The sequence below is a fragment of the Nematolebias whitei genome, chromosome 15, assembly GCF_014905685.2.
Source record: "Nematolebias whitei isolate Nwh7 chromosome 15, NemWhi1, whole genome shotgun sequence".
Lineage (NCBI taxonomy): Eukaryota > Metazoa > Chordata > Actinopteri > Cyprinodontiformes > Rivulidae > Nematolebias > Nematolebias whitei.
Genome location: NC_056512.1, coordinates 37,024,287 through 37,045,052, shown reverse-complemented (window position 1 = coordinate 37,045,052; position 20,766 = coordinate 37,024,287). Strand labels below are relative to the sequence as shown.

General features: G+C 42.0%; 1 protein-coding gene across 1 annotated transcript in view; it reads left to right on the top strand.

Annotated features, from left to right (window-relative positions):
• The first annotated feature begins 10,593 nt into the window (after window positions 1-10,593).
• The window catches only part of LOC119421190 (transmembrane protease serine 9), a 25,486-nt gene continuing 15,313 nt past the window's right edge, over window positions 10,594-20,766 (top strand). Inside the window, exons 1-4 of the mRNA XM_037688573.1 lie at window positions 10,594-10,648; window positions 16,455-16,475; window positions 16,755-16,914; window positions 20,074-20,342. Coding sequence (XP_037544501.1) covers window positions 10,594-10,648; window positions 16,455-16,475; window positions 16,755-16,914; window positions 20,074-20,342 — 505 coding nt within the window. The remainder of the gene's footprint in view (window positions 10,649-16,454; window positions 16,476-16,754; window positions 16,915-20,073; window positions 20,343-20,766) is intronic.

Below are 20,766 nucleotides of genomic sequence, written 5' to 3'. Positions count from 1 at the left end.
ATGAAATCTGCATCTCCATACAGATCCTCAGCAGAAGAAATCATGAAGTCCTCTAAAACATTCTGGTAGACTGTTGTGGTGACCTTAGTTTTAAGAAAGCAGAGTTTACCAACACCTGCACCAGACATTGCACCCCAAATCACGACTAACTGGATATTTCACACTGGACCTCAAGCAGTATGGGCTCTGTTCCTCACCCTTCTTCCTCCAAACCCTTGGACCTTGATTTCCAAACGAAAGACACACTTTACTTTCATCGGAAAAGAGGACCGAGGACCTTTCCACTAGACTTTCCATTGACATGCTTGGACACAGCACTCTGTGAATAGCCAGCCTCCTTAGCTATAACATTTTGTGGCTTACCCATCCTATGGAGAGTATCAATGATGGTCTTCTGGCTAGTTGTTATGTCTGCAGTCTTCCCCCATATTCAACCAAACAAGACAATTGAACCAAACTGAAGCAATTTAACGACACCTGGGAAACCTGTGCAGGTGCTTCGAGTTTAGTAGATGATTAGTGTGTCACACTCAGTTTAAATCATTCTTACCCTGCAACATTGGGCTGATTTCTCCACAGTATTCTAATGTTTTGGAATCCCGTTTGAGAGTTTCATGAGCTGGAAGCCCAAATTATGTAAAAATAAAACATACTTGAAATAGTTTAAACTGCCCTGAATCTATCTATTAAAGATTAACTTTTTGAATGGACTTAAGGAAGTTAACTTTTCCATGATAGATTATATATATATATATATATATATATATATATATATAGTAAAAATAAGTTAATTTTCTAAATAATCTAAACAAAAAGCTGTCGGAGCAGCTAACTTACTTTTAGGAGGATACACAGGGGTACAGAGCATAAAGTCTTTGAGAAGACCATCCAGAGACACTGACAAGACACCAAGGGGCTGAATATATACAGACACTAACAAGGTGAAATGAAAGACACCTGCAGTGATTAGGATCAGACACAGGTGAGACAGAGCTGGAACACGGGGAGAAACTCTGAGGGGTGACTGGTAAACATGAGGGAAAAACAACATGCAGCCCAGACCCCAGAAACCCACACGTTTTGTGAGATCTAACTCTGATTGTTTCCGTTGTACCTCTCTAAACATTTTGTGGCTAAGCTTTTGGGATGCAGGTCTGACACCAAGGGGACCCTGAGCTCAGCTCATACCATGAGGCCAGTTTGGACTCCCTCAAACTGAAATGGGAAGTGGACGTGGAAGAACCCATATCAGACTCAATCTGGGGACGGATCATTAAAAACATTTACTTATCTTCAATCTGCCTTAGGATTCAAGGTTCTTTATTTGTCATACACACCACATGTGGTACATGAGGTGGAATGAAACTGTGTACACAGGGTCCCAGTTACATCCAACAAAAGTATAAAATGTAAAAGAAAAACAGTAATAAGATCTAAAATATGAACTAAGAAATATGTTAACTAAAAATATGCTAAGCACTAGTAGTATAAAAACAATACACTGAACAGCAGCACGAACATGAGTCTGTGTGAGCAGATGAGAACGAATGAACACAGCAGCATGAAATAGATCAGCAGCATAAAATGGATCAGCAGCATGAAATAGATCAGCAGCATGAAATGGATCAGCAGCATGAAATGGATCAGCAGCATGAAATAGATCAACAGCATGAAATAGATCAACAGCATGAAATAAATCAGCAACATGATGTGATTTTTTTTTCACAGTAATTATCCTGGTTAGAGATTCATGAGTCTTAACAGCCTCAGGGTGACATGCTGTAATCCAATTCAAGGTAGTACACAGGTTGCACTGGTCCAAAGACGAGCTGTCCAAAATTAGGACCAATCTGGACCCAGCATGCAATCATTGCAGACAAACTCCAGCTACACTCCTGCATACATTCTGAACCTGTCCCAAGCTGCAGACCTTTTGGCAATCTATATTTGACATCTTCTCTGGAGTGTGTGGCAGGACTGTACACCCGTCACCACTCATTTCATTGTTCGGGGTGGTCCCTGTGGATATGTCCTTCAGCAGGTACGAGAAGGATGTGATCGCTTTTGGCTCTCTTCTGGTCAGGAGGCTAATTTTGCACAACTGGAAGGACCCACACACCCCAGCATATGTGCACTGGGTGAGGGAGGTGATGTACCACATCCATTCAGAAAAAAATAAGGTACACCCTAAAAGGTTCTGCTAATAGATTTTGGGACACTTGGCGGCACTTTGTCATATGTGGAACATATGTTAGTGTCTGTTTAGTTTGTTTATGTGTTTGACTGATCTGGGGTGGGGGGAAGGTGGTGGTGGGGGGGGGGGGGGGGGGGGGGGCTGTTCTATGTTTTGTTTTGTTGTATGCTTAAAACAAAAACAAAAAAACAAAAAATAAAAACACTGTTAAAAAAAAAAGCCCAGCTGAGCTCTGAATCAATGGTGGAAAATAAATCGAGGTTTTATAAATACATTTAACCCTCAGCAGGTCCTGAAATGAAATAAATCCAACCTTTGATGAACAACTGCACTGTTCTGATGCATGCTCAATAATCCAGGTAGAAAAATCTAAAAAAGTTAAGTCAGGTCTTCTGGACATTCAAAAAAAAAATGTAGATACGTTTCGTCTCTCATCCGAGAGACTTCCTCAGTCTGAGGAGCTGTATTCAGCTCAGTCTCTTAAATAGCACCTTCTCAGAGTGGATCAACCAGTTTTGCTGCTGACAACCAAAACCAGCTGATCACATGCTCAAGAAGGACCATCAGCCTAACAATGGGTCATTAGCACACTGATGGCTGTTTACTACTCACAGAGGGCTGAGTGATACTAGCAATCACAGCATTGTGAGAGGGGGACAGTTGAACCCGGAGGCCTCCACCCCTGTTTAATGATGGACGATTTCTTTTCACAAAGATGGCCTCCTTTACTCCTCTCTCAAACCATCGTTCCTCTCTATCCAGGATGTGAACATCTTCATCCCTGAAAGAGTGACCGCTGGCCTGGAGATGAGTGTAGACCGTAGAGTCCTGGCCTGATGATGTTGATCTTCTGTGCTGGGCCATCCTTTTGGCCAGTGGCTGTTTAGTTTCCCCGATGTAAGACTGATCACCCTCCTGACACTGAACAGCATACACAACATTGCTCTGTTTGTGCCGGGGGACTGGATCTTTGGGATGAACCAGTCTTTGCCGTAATGTATTTTGGGGTTTAAAAGCCACTGGGACGTTGTGTTTAGAAAATAAACATCTCAGTTTCTCTGATACTCCCTCAACATATGGAATGACCACTGGTCTGGGTCTGGGTTCCTCCTTTTCACCTGATGGCTGACTGGAGTCCTGTTTGGGTTTCTTCTCTGCTTTCAGGAAGGCCCATGTAGGATATCCACATTGCTCTAGAGCCTGTCTTGTGTAGGATTTCTCCTTCTGCCTGGCTCCTGAGTTAGTGGGGACGCTGTCTGCAGAGTCCTGATGAATCCTAACTTGTGCTCCAAAGGGTGATGGGAGTCAAACTGCAAATACTGGTCTGTGTGGGTGGGTTTGCTGTACACCTCGGTTTGCAAATGTCCTCTATCAGAGACTGAGACCTCACAGTCCAAGAAAGCCAACCTGCCATTTTTTACATCTTCTCATGTGAACTTGATGTATTTATCCACAGAGTTGATGTGGTCAGTAAAATGTTGGACTTCCTGAGATTTGATTTTAACCCAGGTGTCATCAACATACCTGAACCAATGACTTGGTGGTGTCCCTGAAAAGGACGTCAAGGCTCTCTTTTCTACCTCCTCCATGTACAGGTTGGCAACAACAGGAGAAACTGGAGACCCCATAGCACACCCATGTTTCTGCCTATAATATTGGCCCCCATTTGTGAAGTAGGTTGACTGCATCTGTAGATGTCCAGCATTTACCCACTTGAAGTGCTGTGTGACTTCCTTTGAGAAGCTCATCTGTGACGACAAATGGGTTCTGAATGAACACGGTGAGCTGCTGTTCAACACTGACGCTGTCAAAACCATTGCTCCCCTGTAGCCTGAAAAGAAATAAAAAATGCAATAATTGAGCCAACAACTGGTCAAAGCTGAAAAATATAATATAAATAAACTTTATGTTTAACGTTTAATCTTGTTTACCAGCACAAAATTATTAATCTTATCAATTCTTTAAGAACTGAATGAAAAACACTATCCAAATTAGTTTTATTACATTCTGGCATGCATTTGTAAAACTAGAGAAAACGTTTTTATCTTTATGGATTAGGTTTAAAAAAACTAACCCTCTTCATCAAAAACCTGATTCTGTTCATCATAAAATAAAATGAGCAACATTTAAAATGTAATAAACATGAATAAATCTTGTGTTTATTTCTCAAAACAATGAGATCATTGTTTAAGCCGGGCGAGCAAAACTCACACAGACAAATGGAGGAGCTCCTCCCGCACCGCGGCTCTTGATCAAATCTCGTTGTTTTTTTAAAGATTACAACCTGTACAAGGTGTTAAACACGCTTCTAGATTTGCTACGTGAGGAACAGAGCTTTAAAATTTGTGTTGAAACTCACCTTGTATTTGAAAAGCTGACAGCTTCGTGGAAACGTGACCAGAACTGATGCAGGAAAAAACACTGTCGCTGGAATGTGAAGAATTTAAAATGATGAATAATCTGTATAATCTTCGTTCGGAGGGGGGGGGGGGGGGGGGGCACAAGCGGGTCCAGACTTAGTGTTACAAGGGCACTGGCCCCTGTTGGACCCACCCCAGAACCGCCACTGATGGAAACAACAGTTCCTAGTCAGTTGTTTTGCGTGTTGTTTCAAAGACATTGCAGGGTCAAAAGTGACACTCAGGTTTCTAAGGCTGGACTGGACAGATGGACCTAAAACGCTAACAAACTGTTCAAGAGGAATCTTATTTTCCGGCGCAATAATCAGAGTTTCAATTTTATCGGAGTTCAGTTGCAAGTAATGGTTGCTTAACCATTGTTTAATGCTAGCTCAACAGTTTGTTAAGGACTCTAATTTATGAAACTCACTATCTCTGAATGAGCAATAAAGCTGGATATCATCAGCATATAGCTGAAACTGCACATTTCTGAATTGCTGGATCATTTGCCCAAGGGGAAGAAGGTAGAGAATAAACAGTATAGGTCCCAAGACAGAACCCTGGGGTACACCACATGTCAAACTGGTGGTGTCGGACATGATGCCGCTTGAAACTTCAGTCAGACAGGTACAATGAGAACCACTCAAGAACAGAACCAGATAACCAAACTTGATTTAAGTCTATTGATTAGAATCTTGTGATCAACAGTATCAAAAGCAGAAGACAGGTCCAGTAAGACCAGAACTGTGTAGTGCCCTGAATTAGCTGTCAGCAAAATGTCGTTGGAAACCTTTAATAAAGTTGTTTCTGTGCAGTGAGCTTTATGAAAACCTGATTGAAATTTATCCAAAACATTGTATTTTTCTAAAAAAAAAAAAGTGGACAGTTGCTCTCCTACAACTTTTTCTAGCTGTTTTGATACAAATGACAATTTAAATATCAGTCTGAAGTTTTTCAAATCTGTTCGATCCAGATTGGGTTTTTTTCAATTCAGTTTCAATAATGGCATGTTTAAAAAGGCTGGGAAACACGCCTGTCAATAGTGACGTATTAAAAAGATCGGTAATAGTAGGACCAATAGTATCAAAAAACTTTTTAAATAATGCAGCGGGAAAAATATCAGTGGAGCACGAGGATGGTTTCATTTTATACGCTAGAGCAGAGAGATCTGAGAGTGACTGGTTCAAAGGAAGCCCAAGGATAAAGAGGTGGGTCACAAGGGGGATTGTATAGTTGATGGGGAGATGTTTGCCTTAACATCACTAACCATCGACAAAAAATTTGAGAAAATTATTACAGTCTGATTTAGTTATTGCATGAGCTTTGGTTACTGAAGGGTTAACAATGGAATAAACGGTATCAAACAGCCTCTTAAGATTTATTTTAGTAGAAGTTATAAGCTGAGTAGAATACTGAGTTCTAGCACTTTTAATGGACTCATTTAAGGAATTCCTTAGTTCCTTTAGATGGAGTCTATGAACCTCAAGTTTACTTGATTTCCTTCTACGTCAGTTGCTCCTAAAATTCTGAATGTCTATGTTAGCCCAGGGGCAACGCTTTTTATGTAATAAAAGCGCTCCGGCCTGGAGTCGGCTTTCCAGTTTGAGAGCAAGACAGGGTCTGCCTCAACAAGGATTACATCCAATCACAATGGAGCTTGCGTTGTCTTCACTAATAGGAAGGTGGGTTGTAGAAAAGCAAGCCGGTGGATACTATGCACCTTCGCGGTCAAATCAAATGCACTATGGAGTTCATCACACTGGGACAAAATACAGTTTTACTGGCGAGTGCAATTAAAAACAAGTGGTGTTCAAGTGGGCAGGCCGTCGGGTGTTGACCAGGACTATGTGGGGGTTCAGGGTCTAGGGGGTTGCCGTGGGCGGTGCTGGCGCTGTGCTCTCCCTGGGGTTGTTTGGACCCCCTGAGCTTGGCTCTTGGGTGCCATGGTTGGCCCGCTGGCCGGGGTGGCTGCCGGGGCCTGGCGGGCGGTCGGCTGGGGGTGCGTGCTTGGTTTTTGGCGGTGTGTGGGGGTGGTCGGTGGCGTGTCCTCTTCATGGTGGGGGGGTATCCTGTCGGCGGGGAATGGCCTGGGCCGGGTCTGGGGTATTGGCTCTTCTCCGCTCGAGAATGAATGGGTTTACCTCCTGGGTTTGGGCATGGGCTGCCCCCTGTAGAGGGCGGGTACATGTCTTGGACCTGGGGGTATAGAGTGCGTATCGGGAATAAGAATGAAATGTATCGTTATTGTATGTCTTTGAGTGAGTGAATGTGAGACTGAGGTTGGGATTGTGCGATTGTGTCTGTGTATGAATGGGTATTTGTTAGGTCGAGACTCGGACTGCCCCCTCTTTGATACGACTGGGGGTGCTTGGCATCGCGCCCCTATCGCGCGGCCCCCTGGTGGGGTGTGCCCTTGCCTGCCGGTGTGCTTGGGGCTCTTGGTGTCGGGGGCTGGGCACTTGGGCGTGTGTCGGCTCGGCCTAGTGTCTGCCTGGTGGGGCTCGGGTCCTCTGGCCCTGTCGGGCCTTGGCCTGTGTGGTGTGAGTCCTCGGTGCCCGGGCCTCGGTGCCCGGACCTGGACCTACATCGGTGCGGCGGGTTCCGACGGAGGCCTATGAGTTTGTCGCTGTTGGCCCCGGGGGGTCACTGTATGTGGTCGCTGGTGGGGATCTTCCGGTTCTCCCCTGTGGTCCTTTCTGGGGGGTGGGTGAGTGGTTCGTCCTGTGTGGGTGGCTCTGGGGGCTCCGCGGTCGGGATCCCTCCTGGGGTCTTGGGCTCTGGTCCCCCCTTTTTCGTCTACCTCTGGTCTTGGGGGTCGGGTCTCTGCTGCTTCACAGTTACTATTAAATGTTCTATTAGAGAAGCCTTATACACTTATGCATGCTCACAACCACACACAAATAGAAGCAGGGATGCTTATGTAGGCTTTATATGTAGATATATAGATATGTATGTGAATGTATATTCATGTGTATGTATGTATGTATGTATGTATATAGGCGTAGGTATGGGTATATATATTTATGGAAACTTACTGCAAAGCCATGAATATTTTAAGTTCTTTATACATATGTATTTTGTTGCTGTGTTTTGTCATGTTCTTTGCAGGTGAACAGACAGTGGCCGGGTGTTTTGCCGTGTGCTCTCTTTGTGTATATTTCTTATATTTTGGAGTCTTACTTTGTCTTTTCTTTCTTTCTATCCTATTAAAAAAAAAAAAAAAAACCTACACTAGATAGTCACTAGAATAAATATTTCATAATAATGGTGTGGAGAGGATGGCTGTAAGGGGAGAAGGGAGGCCATCTAGGAAAAAAAAACAAAAAAAACAAACAAGTGGTGCTCTGCCTTTTCCATAACAGGTGGACATTTCTCCTCCTACGCTGACTGACTTTTCCCCCCACTTTGGAACGAATCGACCCCCCGGAGCGTGATAGAAAAATGTCAGATTTCAGTCGTTCTATCGGGAATGACACAGCGGCTCAGCGATTCCATTTTAATTTGTGTCAAAAGTACAGACTTTAAGCTACACACCAGTTTTTAAGCTACACCTTCAGTTCCTCATCCTGGCATTAAGCTGCAAAGCCGTGTCATGTTTGCTTCCCCCATGTTTCCCTAGCCATTTCTTTGTGAGTAGTTTGTTGCCATGTCAGCTCTTCAGTTTTGTTTAATAAATTTAGTGTATATTTTTTCTTTTATTTTTACTCTTGAGCCATTCTCAGCTTTTTTCTGTCTGCACTCTTGGGTTCTAAATTCTTCACAAAAATTATGATAGAGATGATGATGGGATTAGGTTATTTCCACAGGTGCTGAGTCATTGCAGGAATTAAAAGACAAGAGAAGAACATGTAAATATCATGCGGTGAATGTGTTTCACTGAGGCTTAATGGTAAAACCAGTTTTATCAGAAGGCCGTTTACTGTAAAGAAACACAATGGATGGAGAGATAAACAGTCACATGATGACTTGAGTTGGGAATATTTTCTTGTTTCACATTCAGATATATAACTATTCATATTCCAAAAAATAAAATAAAATAAAATCTCGGGAACGCAGGAGAATTACGATTTTAGCATGAGGTAATTTGTGCTTGTAATAGAGAGTTTTGAAGTCGAAGAGAAACCTGAACTCAGCCAGAAACTTGAAGCTAGAGTAAACAGTTTAAAGAACAATAATTAAGAGGATTAAAGGATAAGGATAAAATTTAGTGTTCTTAGAATCCAGATTGTATTAAAGCTTGAATAATGAAGACTTTTTTATTTTTATGTGTTTCAGAGTGAGTCGCAGCTCTCCGGTTTCCATTAGTGATCGAACACGTCCTTTACTTTTGTCATGTCAGCTACTTAGACTACAAGCATGTCTTAAAGACATAAAAACCTGCATGACCCTAAATGTTCTGCTTTTGAACACAGACAAGACTGAGGTTTTAGTTTTTGGACCTGAACAGCTTCTACCCTGAGGCTGTTAGACTCATGAATCTCTAATCAGGATAATCACTGAAAAATCACATCATGCTGCTGATTTATTTCATGCTGCTGATTTATTTCATGCTGCTGTGTTCATTCGTACTCATCTGCTCACACAGACTCATGTTCATGCTGCTGTTCGGCGTATTGTTTTTATGCTACTAGTGCTTAAAGTATTTTTATTAACATTTTCCTTAGTTCATATCTTAGATTTTATTACTGTTTTTCTTTTACATTTTATTGTTGGATGTAACTGGGACCCTGTGTACACAATTTCGTTCCACCACATGTACCACATGCGGTGTGTATGACAAATAAAGAACCTTGAATCCTTGAACCTTGAGTATACGTTCCCTCACCTATGGTCACGAGCACGAGGTAGTGACCATAGGTGAGGGAGATCGTGGATACAGGAGGTTGAAATGAGTTTCCTCCACAGGATAGCTGGACTCTCCCTTAGAGACAGGGTGACAAGTTCAGTTATCAGGAGAGACTCGGAGTAGAACTGTGTACACAGAGTTCCAGTTACAGCCAACAATAAAATGTAAAAGAAAAACAGTGATAAGATCTAAGATATGAACTAAGAAAAACATCAACTAAATAAAACACTAAGCACCAATAGTACAAAAACAATACGCCGAACAGCAGCACGAACATGAGTCTGTGTGAGCAGATGAGCACGATTGAACACAGCAACATGAAACAAATCAGCAGCAACATGAAACAGATCAGCAGCAACATGAAACAAATCAGCAGCAACATGAAACAAATCAGCAGCAACATGAAACAGATCAGCAGCAACATGATGTGATTTTTTTCACAGTGATTGTTCTTGTTAGAGATTCATGAGTCTAACAGCCTCAGGGTAGAAGCTGTTCCTCAGTCTAGTGGTTCTACACTTAATGCTCCTCAACCTCCTGCCTAAGGAGGTTGAGGAACCAGTTGAGGTGGTTCAGCCATCTGGTAAGGATGCCCCCTGGGCACTTCCCTTGGGAGGAGCTACGGACATGTCTGACTGGGAGGAGACCAAGACACGCTGGAGAGTCTATGTCTCTCGGTTGGCCTGGGGACACCTTGGGGTCCTCCGAGAAGAGCTGGAAGAGGTGGCTGTGGAAAGAGGAGTCTGGACCTCCCTGCTCCAGTTGCTGGCCCCGAAACTTGAGTCCAGAACAAGAGGAATATAAAGGATGGATGAATTTGTGTTTTCTGTTGAATGAAATGATAAATTAAAGTTTTTTGTTGAATTAAATGCCAATTTCGTGTTTTCTGTTCAGTGAAATTATACATTTGTTTTCTGTTGAATAAATTATAAATTTGTGTTTCTTTTGAATGAAATGATACATATCTGCTTTCTGTTTAAATGTAAAGATAAAAGTCCAGAGACGAGCCGAACAAAGAAAGAGCACGCCTCATTATTCTGAGGTTTATTCTGAGCAGGTGGTGTGTTGGGCGTGGACAAGTTAGTGTTAGTAAAAAAAAGGGGCGGGATCAGGAGGGTTATTTATTTGGGAACAGGTGAGCTTTCCTTTCAGCCATGGCGTTTCATAAAGTGATGTGTGTGGCGGCTGCTCTCACTCTCCTGACCCAAGGTAAGAATCTCACCTGGAGGGTTTCAGTACGCAGGTAAAAACTTGTTTCAAGCTGTAAACTTGACGTGATGAAAAACAGACAAGCTGTTTTTATCTTTGATCTTGTTTTCTTAGCACAGAAGAATGAGGATATTTACTTTTGTCATCTGTTGTTTAAACTTCCTATAGATTATTCATGAACAGGAATGAAATTAATTTACAGAGTAAAAAGATGTAAACTTTTATTATGATTGTTTCAGCATCACTTTCTGAGATTTTAAAACTTTATATCACAAATTATTTGTTTTATGAGGAAATAAACTTAGAGCTGAAGTTACATAATTTCAGTAATTTTTATCAATAAAGCTGAAACATTTTTTAAAATATGTTTATTTTCTACAGTTCAATAAAAGCAATCAGAACGTGTTTCTGCTGCTTCAGTTTCTGGATGTTTTTTTAGGTGTTTATTGAAAAATAATTGATTATTATCAGTAAAAATGTGTTGATATAATCAGGCAAGCTTTAATATTTTACTGGCAGATGTCTATAAAGTTAAAAACAGTTTATTCTATTGACAATTTTTTTGTGTGTAAAAAGGATTTTCTTTATGTTTGGTTTGTTTTAAACATAATTTAAATATTACACTTTTGTTCATTTCAGATATATACTGACTTATTTATAAACCTTTTAACTGATATAAAAAATGGAAAATAACATATGAAAAGGTATATTTCATTTAAATAAACCATAGAGGGAAGAACATAAAGTGACCTATAAGAATGGAGGAAGGAGTACGCAGGCCGACTACATTCTGTGTAGAAAAGGAAACCTGAGGGAGATTGGAGACTGTAAGGTTGTGGCAGGGGAGAGTGTGGCCAGACAGCATCTGATGGTTGTGTGTAGAATGACTGTTGTTGTGAAGAAGCGAAAAAAGTAACATCAGAGAAGAAGACCAAATAGTGGAAGCTGAAGAAGAAAGAATGTGAGAAACTCAGAGAGGAGCAGTTAAAGGCTCTGGGTGGTAAGAAAGAAAAATGACAGGACTACTACAGCAACAATAATTAGAGAGACAAGTAGGAAGGTACTTGGTGTGTCATCTGGACAGAGAATGGATGATAAGGAAACCTGGTGGTGGAATAGTGAAGTGCAGGAAGCTGTTCAAAGAAAGAGGTTAGCCAAGAAAAAATATGACAGAGGACTGAAGAGAGGGGACAGGAATATAAGGAAATGGGACGTAAAGCAAAGAGGGATGTAGCTAAGGCAAAGCAGACACGTATGATGAGTTGTATAGGAGGCTGGATGCTAAAGAGGGTGAGAAGGACTTGCACCAATTGACAAGACAGAGGGATCAGGCTGGAAAGGATGTGCAGCAGTTTAGGCTTGTTAAAGATAGGAATGGTAATGTTCTAACAAGTGAGGAGAGTGTGACGGGAAGATGGAAGGAGTACTTTGAGGAGCTAATGAATGACGAGAATGAAACAGAAAGAAAAGTAGAGGTCATAGAAACTGTGGACCAGGAAGTGGGAAAGATTAGTGAGGGTGAAGTCCAGAAAGCTCTGAAAATAATGAAGAAGTGAAGGCAGTAGAACCTGATGACATACCAGTGGAGGTTTGGAAATGTATTGGAGAGATGACAGTGAAGTTATTGACTCAAATATTCAATGTCATATTTGAGGGTGAGAAAATGCCAGAGGAATGGAAAAGAAGTGTGCTGGTGCCCATTTTTAAGCACAAGGGTGATGATGTACAGAGTTGTAACAACTACAGGGGAATTAAGTTGATGAGCCACAAGATGAAGATCTGGGAGAGAGTTGTGGAAGCAAGACTTAGACAAGAGGTGACTATTTGTGAGCAGCAGTATGTCTTCATGCCAAGAAAGAGCACCACAGACATCATCTTTGCTTTGAGGATGCTGATGGAAAAGTACAGAGAGGGTCAGAAAGAACTCCATTTTGTCTTTGTGGATTTAGAAAAATCATGACAAGGTGCCGAGGGAGGAGGTGTGGTATTGCATGAGGAAATCTGGAGTGGTAAAGAAGTATGTTAGACTGGTACAGGACATGTATGAGGACAGCAGGACCGTGGTGAGATGTGCTGTAGGAGTGATAGATAGCTTCAAGGTAGAGGTGGGAGTGCATCAAGGATCAGCTCTGAGCCCCTTCTTGTTTGCTCTGGTGATGGACCGACTATCAGATGAGGTCAGGCAAGAATCCCCATAGACTATGATGTTTGCAGATGACATTGTGATCTGTGGTGAGAACAGGGAACAGGTGGAAGAGAACTTGGAGAGGTGGAGATATGCACTTGAATGAAGCGGAATGAAAGTCAGCCATAGTAAGACATAATCCATGTGTGTGAATGAGAGGGAGGAGGTGGAACAATGAGACCACCACCACTACTTACTGGAAATTAATTGCCCTTCGGGGACCTAATAAAGTGAAGTGAAGTGAAGTGAAGTGGCTACAAGGAACAGAGGTCACAAAGGTGCAGGACTTTAAGGACTTGGGGTCCACTGTCCAGGAATATGGGGAGTGTGGTAAAGAGGTGAAGAAGAGAGTCCAGGCAGGATAGAGTGATAGAGAAAAGTTTCAGGAGTGATTTGTGACAAAAGGCTGTCAGCAAAGGTCAAAAGATAAGTTCACAAGACAGTGGTGAGATCATGTTGTATGATCTGGAGACAGAGACATGGACAAAAAGACAGGAGACTGGACTGGAAGAGGCAGAAATGACGATGTTGAGGTTCTCCTTAAGAGTGACAAGGATGGATAATTAAATTAAATTCAGTTTATCTATATAGCATTAAATCAGAACAATGTTGTCTCAGGGCACTTTACAGGAACATTCACAGACATGGAAAAGCCAATTAGTAAAGTTCTCTATCTAAGGAAGCAGCAGACAAGTTGAATCTTGGCTTCGTTGCAATCTCCCATCCTGAACAAACACAATGGAAATGAAAAACTCCCTTTTAAATGGGAGACCTGGACCTGAAGGCAGCCTAACATGCATGTTTTTGATCTGTGGGAGGAAACCAGAGTACCCGGAGAAAACCCATGCAAGCACGAGAAAAAAATGCAAGCTCCACACAGAAAGACCCCAGCTCCAACTGGGGATAGAATCCAGGGCCTTCTCGCTGTGAGGCAACAGTGCTAACTACTGAGCCAGTGTGCTGCCATTTCTAGCCTAACATGTGATTCTTGACCTGCCATTGTGTTTCTGTTCCTTTCAATCCCAGCTGGTTGAAGCAGATGGCCCCTGTCCTGAGCCTGGTTCTGCTAAAGGTTTCTTCCTCATGAGGGAGTTTTTCCTTTCCACTGTCGCCTTCATGCTTGCGCAAGAAGAGAGTTCTGTGATGGAGTTAAATTCAAAGCAGTCTGCTCCTCAGATAAATAATGTTAAGTTATTATTTTATTTATGAATGTTTCTGTTCAGTGCCCTGAGACGACTTCTGTTGTGACTTGGAGCTTTAAATAAACTGAAATGAAAAATTTAATTATCTGTCCTGCTCTTAAAGGTTAAATCCTGCATTTGCTTTCTTTACCACACTATATTTTCCTTCACATGTTCTGTGGCTGCAGTAGCTCAGTGGTCAATGCCGTGGTCCTTGTAATCCTGAGGTTATAGGTTCAATCCTAGGTTTCGTCAGGAAGGGCATCTGGCGTAAAACAAATCCCAAATCTTTCATACGAGTTTGCTCGTTGTGGCAACCCCTGAGCAGCTGAAAGAGACTTACTTACTTGCCATCTTTCTTTACACACTCTGCAAAACAGCTCATGGTCAAAATAAAAGGTGCTTCCACTCCTGGATTATAGTGATGTGGTTTACAGGTCTGCCTCACATACTTGATGCTATCTACTGTATTATCCAGTTTGTAACTGGAGCTTATTTTAATACACACCACTGTGATCTGTACACCCTGTTCAACTGGCCATATTTTCATTCTTGCAGAAAAATTACCTGATTCTTGTTTATTTACACAACCCTCATTGGAAAAACTATGTTACCTACAGTCACTTCTTACTATCCACAAACCAAATTGCAGTTTGTGCTAGTAACCTTATCAATCGCCTCACACCTAAAGCACGTAATTCAATTGGTTGCTCCTCCTTCCAGCTCCTCCTTCCTGTTTCTTGAGGAAAATTTTGATCATATGTGTTGAGAGACCAGCTGAAATCCAGACAATCATCTCCAAAAGTTCTAGAAGAGTCCCCACAACTGAGTCAGCCTTCTTTATGAGCTTGTTGATCCCAGCAGATCATGTCAGAAGAGATAGCGCTCTCTACAACAGACTTATAGAAGATATGTAGCATCTTGCTGCAAACACTAAAGGACTTCAGCTTCCTCAAGAAGTACAGTCTGCTCTGTCCCTTCTTGTAGATGACACTGTTGCATCTCCAGTCCAGACTGCTGTCCAGGTGAAACCCAAGATATTTGTACTTCTCCACCACCTCCACTTCTTCTCCCATGATGGAAATAGAGTTGGACCTGTTCCTGTTTCTCCTGAAATCTACAATCATCTCCTTTGTTTTGTTCAGGTTCAAGATGAGATGATTATTTCTACACCATGCTACAAAGCGGTCCACCAGTTCTCTGTACTCAGCTTCTTGTCCATCTCTGATACACCCGACCACTGCAGAGTCATCAGAATATTTCTGCAGATGACAGGAGTCTGTTTTGTACTGAAAAGCTGAGGTGTACAGAGTGAAAAGGAATGGTGAGAGTACAGTCCCCTGTGGTGCTCCTGAGCTCCTGACCACCTGGTTAGACACACAACCCTTCAGTCTCACAAACTGTGGTCTGTTTGTCAGGTAGTCTTTGATCCAGGTGATTGTTGAGGCCTCCACCTGAGTCTTCTGGAGTTCCTGACAAAGCAAATCAGGCTGAATTCTGTTAAATGATCTGGAGAAATATAAAAACATGAACATGATAAAATCATGATTCATGAACATAAACAGGCCTGTTGGGTTAGGTGTTCTCCACAAAGAAGTTCATGCAGTCTGTAACGGTCATGTCCTCCCCACAAGGAGCACAGAGCTCTTCCCACACAGTTGAGTTACATAAGTCCCTCAGAGGTTATTCGGTCTCCTCAGACCATCTCTTCACTGTGTGTTGGCTGCAGATGAACCAGGTTATGATCTGAGCCCCCCCTGGGAGGGAGAGATGATGAGGTGCATACCTCCTTGGTGTTGATCTACAGTAAATTTGGTGTTTTACTGTCCCTGGTGTGGCAGTTGACATCCTGGGGGAAGGTGGGCAGAGTGGAGGACAGAGAGACATAAAAATCCTCAGATCAGGAGGGCCTGTGGGGAGTCTGCTGGAAACAGTGTGAAGGACATCACAGGCTGTTTCAGTATTGGCATGGGGGGGAACTATAACAACAACACTATTATGAGACATTACTAGAAGAAAATTCCCATGGTAAACCTCCTGCTAACAGTTAGCAGCCCAGTATCTTTACTGCAGAGTCTCTCCTTAAACTTTGAGCGTCCAGCATCATACCGCCTGTCATTCATAAACACAGTCAGGCCCCCACCTTTATTGACCATACACTTGTGTTCAAAGGACCAGAGTAAATGACCATCATCCATCATTGCGTGTGTCCAGAGTTAGCTCAGTTATTAGCCAGGTCTGTGTAAACAGCATCAAACTGCTCTCATGATACACTATATCTACTATATCCAGCTTTGTTTGGTGGTTCCTTAGACTGAAGAAGTCCATTGGATGACGGACAAAACGTCTCAGCACAAAAAATATATTGTCCAGATGACCTGACTGAACATTGTTGCACTATATCTATTGTTTCAAGACTTCTCTGTTTTCTGTTTTTCAGAGTCTGAGTCTCAGTTATCGGGTAAGTCAATAATTTCTATGCATGAATGTTAACTACCTCTTCTTCTGAGCCATGTTTACAGGTTCACATTATTATTTTCTGCCAAATATGAAATACTAAACAGCTTAAAGACACATTATAAGATGATATTAGTTTTATTGATATTAGTCCCAGTATGAGGCATGTATATCATTATTATTTTATATTTTCCTATTATATATTATTATGATGATATTATTATTTATTTCATATGAGTGCATCAAACAGCTAATCCACAGTTTAACCTCCATCTCTCCTCAGTTTGTGGTCAACCAACTCTCAACACCAGGATTGTTGGAGGCCAGGTGGCTCCTGGAGGAAACTGGCCCTGGCAGATCAGTCTGCAAACCTCAGCTCATTTTTGTGGAGGATCTCTGATCAACAACCTGTGGGTAATGACTGCTGCTCATTGTGTCTCAAGGTGAGCAAAGACAGCCGACCTGATCAGGAACTCATAAAGCTTTACAATGAATCCATTTAGTATGGAATCTGAAGGGATGCGTCTAGAGTCAGGGTGAAGAACAAACAGGATTTCTACACAATTTCCATTAAAACATTCTAAACTTTTTAAGACAAATTTCCAGATTGTTCAAACAATTTTTGAGCCATTTATTGTGTCTTATACCTATCCATACCTGAGGCTCTAGAGACTGCCAAACAGTTCATACATGTGGCTCTAGAAATGAAAAAACAAACAAAAAAAAAAAAACGATCTATACCTGAAGCTCTAGAGCAGAGATATTCAACTAAATTTCCCAGGGGCCGGACACCCAGCAGTTATTGTCATTAAATAAGTTTGTTTAATGGTTTAAATTCTAGTTTTATTTAAAAATGAACCCATTGGTGGGCCAAAACGAGTTCACCCATGGACCTGATTTGACCCCTGGGCCACCAGCTGAATAGCCCTGTTCTAGAGACTGCCAAACGGTCCATATCTGAGGCTCTTAAGACTATTAAACAATGCCTTAAGGCACTGGCTACTCACCTAAAGAGGTACACTTGAGAAGCAGAAGCCAGGAGAATAAACAGGGTAGAAATAGTATAAAATGAAAACTATTCAATTTTAGCAAATCATTTAAAGAAATGAGGTCAATTTGTCTTCTAGTGGAAAGGAAATCTCTCTCATGAGGAAGAAACCTGTAGCAGAACCAGGCTCAGGACAAGTGGCCATCTGCTTCGACCGGCTGGGTTCAGTCTAGATGTGACAAATGCATGAACCAGTTTTTCTGAATCATTTTTATATAAGATGTTTCTAAATTTAGTGATATTACGCAGGTGGAAGAAGACGGTTCTAGTAACGTTTTAAATGTGGGGCTTAAAAGACATGTCCTGATCAAAACTAACACTAAGATTTTTAACATTAGAGCTGGAGACCAGATTAATGCCATCCAAGGAGGGTGAAAGACTGAAAAATTTATTCCTAAGGTGCTCAGGTCCAAAACTAAAACCTCAGTTTTGTCTGTATTCGCTGGATTTGGTAGGAACAGATACACAATGGCAGGTCAAGAATCACATGATATAAATAGTATCAAATGAAAACTATTCAATTTTAACAATTCATTTAGGGAAATTAAGTCAATTTATCTGCCAGTGTATCTCTGGTTCTGGTCCCAAGCCCGGGTAAAAGGTGAGGGTTGTGTCATCGGTGCTGTTGACAAACAGGGTGCGGGCAGAAATTGCGCTACTGTTAGTCGAAGACCATGAGGAAGGAAATGTGCCAGGAAACAGCGGGAGAAGAGGAAAGTCAAGAATGCAGGACTGAGGGTGTCAACTCTAAATGTGAGGACAATGACAAGCAACGGTAAAGAGCTGGCTGACATGATGCTGAGGAGGAAGGTAGATGTTTTATGTGTCCAACAGACCAAGTGGAAGGGCAGCAAGGCTCACAGCATTGGAGCAGGGTTCAAACTGTTTTACCATGGTGTGGATAGAAAGAGAAATGGAGTAGGGGTGGTCGTGAAGGAGGAGTTGGCAAAGAATGTAGTAGAGGTGAAAAGTGTGTCAGATAGGGTGATGTGTCTGAAGGTAGAAGTAGAAGGTCTGATGCTAAATGTTGTCAGTGGTTATGCTCCACAGGTTGGATGTGATGTGGAGGAGAAAGATATGTTTTGGACGGATCTGGATGAAGTGATAGAGAGTATCCCCAGGGAGGAGAGAGTGGTGATCAGAGCAGACCTGAACAGACATACTGGTGAAGAAAACAGAGAGGATGAGGAAGTGATGGGTAGGTTTGGTGTCAATGAAAGAAACCAGGAAGGACAGATGGTGATGGATTTACCAAGATAATTGAAATGGCTGTAGTCAACACCTATTTCCAAAAGAGGGAGGAACATAGAGTGACCTATAAGAGTGGAGGAAGGAGTACGCAGGTCGACTACATTCTGTGTAGAAGAGGAAACCTGAGGGAGATTGGAGACTGTAAGGTTGTATCAGGGGAGAGTGTGGCAAATTACTGGACTACTACAGCAACAGTAATTAGAGAGACAGGTAGGAAAGTACTTGCTGTGTCATCCGGACAGAGGACGGATGATAAGGAAAAAAAAATAGACAAAGAGGAAGGTCAAACAGAGATATTTGGATGCAGTTAGAAAAGACATGGAGGTAGTTGGAGTGAGAACAGAGGATGCAGAGGACAGAGTGAGATAGAAGATGATTTGCTGTGGTGACCGCTGAAGAGGGAAAAGCCAAAATAAGAAGAAGATTCTCTACCACACTATCCAGTGTACACTCAGTGGTGGAGTAATGTGTTTTGGCACAATGATATAACAGACAACTTGTCACAAATTTGAGGTTTGAGCAAAACACCTATTCCCTGCTCCCCAGGTATCCCCGGTATTACATAGCTGCCCACTGTTCCTTTAATGTATCTCATGTGTGATGGGTCAAATGCAGATAAAAAAAATGTTCATCATTGTATGGAAACACACAATGATGACAACCCATAGCACTTTCAAAATGAGAATAGATCCACCCAGAGCAGAGACTGAGCAATACTGGAGAAGCATATGGGAGAATGAGGCATCACACAATCATAATGCCCCATGACTACAAGCTCTAAGATCTGAACCAGAACAAGAACCAGTGCTCATTACAGTAGTAGACATCCAAGACAAATTTCAGGAATGAAGAGCTGGACTGTACCTGGGCCTGACCTGATCCACACCTACTGACTAAAGAAACCAACAGCTCCCCATGAACGCCTAGCAGCACAGATGAACCAGCTGCTAATGGAAGGGTCCCACCCAGTGTTTGACCCAAAGTCAGACAGTCCTGATCGTAAAAGACCCCCAGAAAGGGGCAATCCCATCCAACCACTGGCCAATCACTTGCCTATGTTAACACGGAAGCCTCTACCATTTGAAATGCATTCATCTGACAACAAATAGCGCTTTCAACAATCAATAAAAGGGTATACTGTAATTGGAATACAATGGAACCATGAAATGAAGTGGTACCATCAATTTGGAAAAATAGGGTGAATTGAGTGGCTTCTTTTAGACAGTGTAGTATAATCTATTTTAACATAAACCTGGACATGGCTTTAAAATGTTCTGTTTTTGTTTCTATTCATGAATGCCAGTGGAAACCCATCTGGTCTGACGGTGTATCTGGGTCTTCAGAGTCTGCAGGGATCCAATCCAAATCAAGTTTCTCAAACAGTAGTACAGATCATTGTTCACCCAAGCTATGACTTTTCAACCTCTGACAACGACATCGCCCTCCTGAAGCTGTCCTCGCCGGTAACCTTCAGCCCCTACATCATGCCCGTCTGTCTGGCAGCTTCAGACAGCAGCTTCTACAGTGGAGTCTCCTCATGGGTCACTGGCTGGGGCAACACTGGAAGTACAGGTGGGTTACAAAATAAAACTGAAAATTATATTTTAATCATATGCAAAGGTAAATTATTTAACAACAGTATTATCAATATTTTAAACAATCAAACTCACTAATTAGAGCTGTCACATCTCAGCGAGAAGGCTGCAAGTTTGCCTCCTTGCCTTTTTTGAGTGGTTTGGATGTTCTCGTACTCAAGGTTTTTTAAAGTACACAGGTATCCTCCCACAAACCAAAAACCTCAAATGTTACGTTCAGTAGTATCTGAATTGATTAAGCATTCTGGGGCCTTTCTATAAAGTCCCAGCTAATGGAATCAGTGTTGTAAATGAAAAGTATATAAGTGAGTAAAATAAAATAATAAACAAGTATCTACAGATCAATGAGCTGTAACTAAGGAAAAAGAGGCTGTGTGTTTTCTCTGTCATCTTAAAGCAGC